This window comes from Antrostomus carolinensis, unplaced genomic scaffold (assembly GCF_000700745.2).
Source record: "Antrostomus carolinensis isolate BGI_N321 unplaced genomic scaffold, ASM70074v2 scaffold1781, whole genome shotgun sequence".
Lineage (NCBI taxonomy): Eukaryota > Metazoa > Chordata > Aves > Caprimulgiformes > Caprimulgidae > Antrostomus > Antrostomus carolinensis.
In genome coordinates, this window is record NW_010291792.1 from 32,517 (window position 1) to 42,010 (window position 9,494).

Below are 9,494 nucleotides of genomic sequence, written 5' to 3' on the forward strand. Positions count from 1 at the left end.
AAGTAAAAGTGGTTCTAGCTTTTTGAAAGGCAACTAGGGATTTGGGGCACATTAGGTATTTGGGGTGCATTAAATCTTTGGGTGCAAGTTGTTTTAAGAGCCTGATTATTTTATTTCCTAGTGAGAAGTGACAGCTGCTTATACAAATCTAATACCCAGCAGTTGAATGACCAAGTTTGCTACCACTGTAAATGGCATTGTTTTCAGTGGCACAAAGCCTTTCAAGAGAGAGGCAACTGTCTGGATTCCCGTAACTTGCTTTGTAATTTCATGTGCTAATATATCATAAGCAATTAACAGTGAAATGACGCAACATGTATACAGCATCAAGAAATCATCTTAAAAATTTGCTCACCGATAGACTGGACCATGTGTTTTGTAGACTTTTTTTTTTAATATAAAAGGTCTGTTTTCATTATTCCATGAAATTCTTATACTGTATAGCTGCTGTATTTAGTTGTGCATGCAGCTGATGTGTCTGCAGAATTCTTCTCTGTATTTACTCTGTATTTTTCCACTACCAGATTCTGCATATTCTACTCTGTAGTAACATTTCAAATGAATAAAGTTGTTTTTGATGGAAGTCATAGTTCCATAATTTTCATAATTAAAAGAAAAAAAATACGAAAAGGCTTTTAAGAGTTAAGTATTTTCTAAAGGCTGTCAAACTGACAAATTCTGGAAATCATGGCGGAGATGTTTGCTGATTTGAGACTTGACTCTGCCTATGGACTGAATGGGCAAGCCTTGAAATTAAACTCACATTATTAGATTTTTACAGGCTTAAGCATCTCAATTAAATATTAAAATAAATGTCTTTTTTGGCAAATATAAAGTAATTTGACTAAAAAAATTGACATTTATGGTTTTGTTTCTGTTTTCAAGTAGTTTATTTGGTGCAACTGTAAGCAATGATAGTGAATTTGTGGGTTTTATTTTATATTATTCCCGAATTGTGGGGATATGAGTCCACTAGATCGTGTTCCTGGCTCACTTGTGCATAACCTGGTTGCTGAAAGGCCTAAGTTCAAATGTTGTGTTTAACTTTTCACAGTTCAAACTATATTTGATACTGTACACTGTGCAGCATGCACATTTAGTATACTCAGTTATTTACAGAGAAGGTGTAGTGAAATTCTTGGTGAAGAGAAATTGTATTGGGCAAAAGAAATGCTCATTGCAACAGATAATTTCAGTGTAATTTTTATGAGTAGTGGAATCATTAGTGAGTCTCAAAGAGCTTAACTTTTGTATTTGGGCCTGAGTGAAGGAAAAGAAAACTTATTCTTACAGTCTGGTAATGAATATATTGTAGGTACAAATTATATACTGTGTAAGATGTGACCTGAAGTAATATGAAGGTGGAAAACTGACTATATTAGTTTACTTCAGACTGCCTTTAGAGCACTAATCTTGCTGTGTTTGCTGAAATAGGAAAACAAGCTGGGATGTGTGAGTAGTGGCCTCTGAGAGGACTGTGAAGTCTAGTTTGTCTCAAATTTCTGATTTAAAAAAAAAATAAATAGGCATATAGGAACATTTTAATGTTTATTTTAGTTTTAACAGAAAACAGTTTAAAATATCTTTTTGCAGTACTAGCTGTCCAAATAGTTTGCACCATTATTCTAGAACTTTAAAATTATTTTCTAGATTGCAAATAAAATGGGAGCTTGCTTCCTTTATTTTATAGAGTGATTGCCCTATGAGCCAGTCCTTATCCCCTCTTATTTTCCTCTGCTTTACAGTGTATATTTGTGGAGCTGCCCAAAATCTGCTTCTGCCACCTAAGATTGTGAGCATTATTTTTGCAAATGTAAAACCTTATTAATTTTCTACCATATAAAATTAAAAGAATAAAGAAATTAATATTCAAGATGATTGAGAACCCTACTTTGCAGCAGAGACTCAGTTTATTTCAAGACAGCATCTAAGCTTGTAATCAAACTTAAGGGCAAGTTGGAGAACACGATCTTTTGCCATGGGAGCTACCCCACCTGTTCATCCAGTGTGAACTGGCCGGGTCCTCCACTGTTAGTGGGAGATAAGGAACTGCCTATTTAGATATGTTGCAGCCTGATAAACCTTGTTTAACAGATCTTAGAATATGGACATCAAATTCCCAATGCTGTTGTTACTATAACATATTGTCTGAAGATAATCAAGTGTTAGTATGTCTCTCAAGCAGTAAATTGCAATTTGCGACTGCTCGCAAGCCCAGTTTGCATTATGTAAAAAACCTTAAGCTTAGATTGCTCCTCAGATGTATTTTCCTTAATTCTGTCTTGGCCGTAGGCGAGGCTTGTGATTGAAAATCGTTTAAAGTATTCATATTGTGCCTAGCTTTCTTTTGCACCAACATCAAGATTTTTCATTCAGAAGTGGCGGACCTCCTGTTGTGCGATTACGAGGCAGTAAGTTAACAATAGCTAGAAGATTGTTGTAATGAGAGTTGCTGCATTTTAGTTCCACGCAGTCTTACTCATCCTCCATTCTAGGTCAGTTTTCACCAGGACAAATAAGGCAATGCGTTATTTTTTAAATTGCTGAATATTTTGATCCTTGTGTGAAATATATTGTTTGTCAGAATTTAAAATTTTAATACATAATTTATTGAAATCAGCTAGTGGTATGCTGCATTGTAAAGAGATGCCTTTACATTAGACAGTAGTGCCACAGAGTATTTACTCAAACAAAGCTATGTTTGTTCCTGTTGCGGTAATAAAATCTTACTGGATTTTAATTGTACGTATGTGTACGTATGCTGCTTTTGTTTTAGATACTGGCCAGTGTAGGTAATTTTCTGTCATCTCCATAATCTTTTTTTTTTTTTAACATACGAACTCAAAAAATTACATTTCTCCTTTCTCTTCCTCTGTCCTTACTTCTTTCTAAACTTGGCTTTTAGGCCAGTGATGCTTTATTTGAAAATAAAATATCATTGCATAATTTATTTTATCAGAAGCTTATCTGTTTTAGTAGATGTTCCTTGCTTTTATATATCCTGAAGTATGAAGCTTTTCCATGTAGTCTCATGCCAGTGTTGACCCACATGGATTAAAATAGACTGTTTTAATCTTTGACCAAATTTGGAATTAGAGTATCTGCCCATTGGGAGTTTGTAAATTATTGTAGTTTATAGAATGACAGGTTTATATAAATAATTGCAATGATTCCCACTGCATGTTTTAAATTAAATTCTACTTTTTTGACTATTAGGAATAATAAAAGTGCAGAAAAGTGAAAGCTTATTTTTTTCAGATAGTTTATTCAAGTGTCTTGTATGTGTACTTTATGATATTTTCTCAGATGTGTTGCATAGTTGTCCAGAAATAATCTTTTTATACCGATCATCTTACAAGCAAGATCATGCTAGATATGAAATTTTTGCATAGCTTTTTTTTACAAGTAATTATTTTTAAAGGAATTCCCAAGTTAAGATCTCTGATAGTTTGATTACACAGTAAAGTTATTGCATTAAGTTTATGTCAGGTTTTAGTTACTATAGTAATGAGAATGAGGTCATGGACTCTGCAGACAGGGTTCCAATAGGAAGGTAGGTTCAAAAGGAAGTCCCTCTTCAAGCATCACATCTTCTAATAACTATGAAAAATTTAAATTAGATTAATGAGTTTAATTAAATTGATTATATAAGAAATGTGAATTTTGTTTTATGTAGATAAGGACACGGTAAATAAAATGAGAGATCTGCGCATGAAAGCTGAAGATTATGAGGTGGTGAAGGTGATCGGTAGAGGGGCGTTTGGGGAGGTGCAGTTGGTAAGTTATGTTTCTGTTTGTACATTTGAGTGTATTCTGTAGTACTTGCTCATGCGTCTATTTCTGAATACAGTGTTCAGAAGATGCAATCTTATAATAGTAAAGCCTTTAGCTCAGTGACATTTTATTTCATTTTATCCCATGGAAATGATTTTGTGAATGTCATATTTCAGGACTCTCAAAGTGCAAAGTACTTGTTTTGCATTGTAGTCAAACTTCTCTATTAAAATAAAATGGATTGTGTATTTCTCATAACCAAGAAAATTAGCCTTTGCTACTGTATGCATGGACACCTGAACAAATCTTCAGGACTAGAAGAATTTCTGCCAGTTCAGAAGACTACACCAGATTTTTGTGGACATAGTTCTCACAAATGAGAGATGTTGTGTGTTGTTTGTGATGGATTAGCAACCATGTTTGTTCATCGTGCTTTTTTAAATTGAGAACTGGTAGGAGAAACTGGAAATACGGTAGCAAGTATACACATCTGCTAACAAACTCTGGAAAATGTTTGTAGTTTGAACTTTACAGTATTTAGCAGGTGCCAATATTTGTCCTTTTAAAAACACATACCTACAAAGTACAAAGCGACTGTTATGCCTGTGGACTTCTATGTTGGATAATTCTAACAAGTATTTTAAGAGCAATGCATGCATTGTCAGATAATGGAATGTAATTATTCTGTAGACCTACAGTATATAATTCTTTATAAAAATGCTAAGAGTCTTATAAAACTTGTTAAAAAGTGAATAAGGAAAAGTAATATATTCCGTGGTGTTCTTCATACGTTAATGTGGCAAACTAATGTATTCTGTATGTCCCATTTGTCTTCATAGGTAAGGCATAAATCCTCAAGGAGAGTGTATGCTATGAAGCTTCTGAGTAAATTTGAGATGATAAAAAGATCAGATTCTGCATTCTTCTGGGAAGAGAGGGATATTATGGCTTTTGCTAATAGTCCTTGGGTTGTTCAGGTATAGTGATACTCTTTTTAAAATAATGTCATTATAGAATAGTTTTGTTACAACACTGCATGACTTGGAATGACGGGTTTTCATTTTTAGCTTTTCAGAATCCCTTTTTGGTTGTACTGGTCTGTTAGGGAAATACATTATTAACATTAGGAATGTTGTACACAACAAACAGCAGATATCGCATGTGCTTAAAAACTGTATTTTGTCATAACATTTACAAGATAAGCTATTCTGTTTCTAAAACACTTTGCTAGATACATATTGATGTAGTAATTTTTTGAGGCAGGCAGTGTACCAGAAAGATATGCTTAAGACAGAGCTTCTGTATATTCTAATTTCTGTGTGTGTATTTGACTGCAAATTACACCCACTCTGGTTATTTTTTCCTCTTTTATCACTGACAATTTTTTGCGAGGCTTTGCTACCTTTGAAGTTATACGGAGCGTGCCTGAAGCAATTGTCATGCATTGTGTGTGCACATGTTAACTTGTTCATTTTTACCCTTAAGCATGTAAATTATTTCATTAGGTTAGAATTAAACAAAATCACCCAAGATTTACCTGGGTCAAATAGGTAACTACATTACTACCTGTGTGGGAGTGATTGTGCAGAATAGTATTTTTATGTTTTTCAAAAACTCTTAAGTTGGGAAACTTAAATCTACTTGCACAACTTATGTTGAACAGAGCATTGACAACTGTAAGGGAAATATTTTTGCTTAATTGTTTAAAATTTAGGCTTGCTTTCTATACAATAAATACATGACAATAGAATAATAAATACTTAGTGATAACACAAAGAGAATTGGGCAGATGTTTGCAATACAGTAGTCTCATGTTTGCATATTTGTCAACTAGCATCCCAGTGAATAAGGATGCATTTTGTCCTTTTCTGCAATGAGCATTCTTTGAAATTATCTCAAAACATATTGCACCCAATTCACTAATCTCAATTTGTAACCACGATTCTGCTGCTTCCATTGTAATTATAAAGGGCCAGAAGATCTGACTGAAATTTACTCTAGAGGTGAATTCCTTTTTAGGAGATCTGCTGGATGGTGCATAGTTGCTGCAGTATTTGTAGCAATTCTGTTACTCTGTAAATCAGTTTGCAAATTAATTTGATTTCCAAAAAGTAAAAGATAGCTGTTAACATTCAGTGACTTGTTTTATGTTTGTTTGCTTTTTACAGTTATTTTATGCATTCCAAGATGACCGTTACCTTTACATGGTGATGGAATACATGCCTGGTGGAGACCTTGTGAACTTAATGAGCAACTATGATGTTCCAGAGAAATGGGCAAGATTTTATACTGCTGAAGTTGTACTTGCATTGGATGCAATTCACTCAATGGGTTTTATACACAGGTGAAAAAGTCTTGTTATATAGTCTTCTTTTATTCCTGGTACTGCCAGAATGGCTTCAGTAATTGTTTAGGCAGTTTTAAAAGTCTACGGTGAGGTTCTTACCATCAGAAAGTACAAGTCTGAGGTGATACAGTCAAAGTAAAGGTTTTCACTACTCTCATTTGGGTTCCTCAGTTGGAGGAGTAGTTGTCCCACTTTACCAAGAGATACAAGAACTAAAGTGGTATGAAGATGTTGCCTCAAATTAGTTCTTTTATTTTGATTAGAAAAGCTGATTTGGGAATTTGATAGCAGTAGTATCCACTGTTAGGAATTCTTAATTCTCTGCTCTGCATTAGAAGCCTCAATGACACCTTAAACAAGAATCTGTGACCAATGTGAGGAAAATCTCCCAGCCAAATGTTTTCTTTTGAGGGGCAAGATGGAAAATAGAGGTGCAGAGCAAAGGAACTTGGCTTATTTTCATATTAAGTACTTGCCCTAAAGTGAAATGTAGTTACTTCTCAGATAGATTGAGAAGTTTTCCTTTTGATATTTGAACTTCTATCTGTTGTTAGCTTTTAATTGGATTAACTAGGAGCAGAAGAATATTTTTTTCAGCAGAAAATACGGGAAGAGTTTGAGGGAGACATAGTATATAAATTCTCAATTTGTAATTTGTCCAGAAGATCAATGTTAACATGTAAGTTTTTTCAAAAAAAGCAAAGCAAAACAAACTACTAATCCGTTGCTTGAATAGGATCTAGGGCATCATTAATTATGTAGCTATGATACATCTAATGTATAAATTATCTGGCTGAACACACCATTTGTACATGTGTTTTGCGAGCCTTAGAAAGCAGGTGTTAGAATTTGCCAGCAGCACAGTGAGTTTTTTCCTGAAAATTTAGATTATTTTGACACCAGCAGATTTTTTTGCAATTTGTTTTCCACTGTCCAAATCTGAGGAATGAAAGGAAACTGATGAAGATGTGGCTCACTGCTTAATGGATCAGGGACCTAATGATAAAGGACACAGAAACAGCTGAGGCTGATGCATTTACCTCAACTTTTGTTGATAAGGTCTGCTTTCAGGGCTCTCAGGTCCTGTGCCTAGTGGCAGAGCTTGGGACAGTGAAGCATTACTGTGGCAGAAGAAGATCAAACTGAGTCCCAGTTCTGCAAATTAGGCATACACATATCCAAGGCACCAGGTGGGATGTACCAAGGGTCGTGAGGGAGCTGGCCAGTATCCTTATGCTACTGCTCTCTGTTGCCTTTGAAAGGTTGTGGCAATTGGGAGATTCCTGATGAATGGAAAGAAGCAAATGGCACACCCATCTTGCCCTGAGAAGGGCAGGGAGGGGAGGGTGAGGGAACTGCAGGCTGATCAGCCTAAGGGCAGTCTTAGGGAATCTTACGGACCAAATCTCAGGAAAGCACTTCCGAGCACATGGGTGGGAAGGTGATTTGGAACAGCCTTCATAGACTCACCAATGGTAAAGCATACGTTACCAACCCAGTTGCCTTCTGTGATGAGATGATAGGCTCCACTGATGAGGAGGGAGGACTGTGTGTTCTTTATCTCGACTTTAGCAAGATTTTTAGGACGATATAGTTTGAATAGGTAGAACAAAGGATTGTGCTCAGTAGGGCAATGTCCAGCCAACAGTCAGCTACTAGTGATTCCTGAGAGGGCTGATGCTGGGGTCAGCACTGTGTTTTCATTCCAACATGAACAGTGTTCAGGTGAGACAGAAAGCATCAGTCATCAGCTGCCCAGCAGGACTATAGAAAAGGTGGAGCCAGACTGGAAGTTGCACACCAAAAAGATGAAAGGCAATGAATGACACAAGTTCCTATTCATTAGGAAATATTTTTTCACTGTGAGGGTGGTTAGACAGTGAGAGAGGTTGTGGAATCTCCATCCTTGAAAAGAATTCAAAACTTGACTGGATTTGACCCTGAGGAACCCAATATAACTTTGAAATTGAATCTAACTTAGGTAACTGTATTTTGATCAGGCAGTTAACCAAGGGTCTTAGAAAAATCCTTCCCAACCAAAATTATTCTGTGAGTATACTGATACATTTGCACTGCACTTCATTTGACAGTTATGGTCAGAATTCTGCTTTGAGGTCCCAGAAATATACTTTCTCCTGAAATTTGTGTTAGTCTTCCTAATTGTTTCCTACTATTATTCTGCTTCAGTGTATTTCATAACATTAGATGTGCTGAACTTTACCAGTTACTTTATGAAAACTTGTTTTCTATAACGGAAGTACTTTGTGGAAAAGGGCATAAGCCAATACCCCTTTTGAGCCATGGAAAAATATTTGTTCATATTAATGTAATTCTGAAAATGACATCCATTTGTTCCCTTAAAATAGAAATAGTACAGAGAAGAAGCTGTTTTTAAGGTCTGTTTGAGATAGCTAACTCAGAACCAGAATGGATTTTAGCAGAGAGGTACTTCAACCAGTGAGTGTCCTTTAGGAACTTGAGGTTCATGATTAGTGTCCAAATTTGTTAAATTTGGTGACTTGATGCTGTATTCCCACATCCTTTAGAACTGTTTTAGATATTGTAGTTCATCAGTCTGCATGTTGGACGTGATACTTAGAGAAAGCAGAAAAAAATGGAAGCAATAGTGGTGCTTTCATGTTGGTGTTTTTCCTTGCAATGTTGCCTCTGAAAAATAGTTGACTATGATTGTTTTCATAAGTTAAATTGATTTATTTACTTTTAAACAAATATATTTTTCTCCTTTCAGAGATGTGAAGCCTGATAATATGCTGCTAGATAAAGCTGGTCATTTAAAACTAGCAGATTTTGGTACTTGTATGAAGATGAACAAGGTAAACATATGTTTTTAATTTTACTTTTCTGTTTGTGAAAGGAAAACGTACTTAAAAGTGAAAAGAAAATATATTGAAGACTTCTTAGCTAGATGAGAAGAGGCGAAAGTTCCACTCTGTTTCCATTGCTATTCTTTATGCATCCTATTCAATGGCAATGTAGAATGCAGAAATGGTTCTTGAAGTAGGGACTGTATCAACTTCTGTACCGTTTTGTAGCGAGACTTTCTGAAGTCAAGCCTCTGATTGTCTCTGGATCCTCTGGATTATTTAAGTATTTGGTTATGAAAAATTAATGTGAAGAATGGAGATTATTTTTACATAATGTGGCAGTAGTGGAGGAATCAAAACTGATGTACAGGTCTCTGAATCTCAGTGGTACTTATTAGCCTTATGCTGATGTAGCAAAAGGGCAAATCTGAAGGAAACAGGTTAAAGGATGTCATAGAATTATTTATTTTTAAAGATACATCCTGAGGTCACTAAAAAAGATATTTTACAACAGTATTTCACATACTGTGAAGCACTGTTGTTCCCTA

At 35.3% G+C, this 9,494-nt stretch overlaps 1 protein-coding gene across 1 annotated transcript in view; it reads left to right on the forward strand.

Moving 5' to 3' along the window:
* Nucleotides 1-9,494, forward strand: part of ROCK1 (Rho associated coiled-coil containing protein kinase 1) — an 83,903-nt gene that overhangs the window by 32,286 nt on the left and 42,123 nt on the right. The window contains 4 exon segments of the mRNA XM_029087151.1: nucleotides 3,677-3,777; nucleotides 4,614-4,751; nucleotides 5,943-6,118; nucleotides 8,871-8,955. Of these exon segments, the coding sequence (XP_028942984.1) occupies nucleotides 3,677-3,777; nucleotides 4,614-4,751; nucleotides 5,943-6,118; nucleotides 8,871-8,955 (500 nt within the window).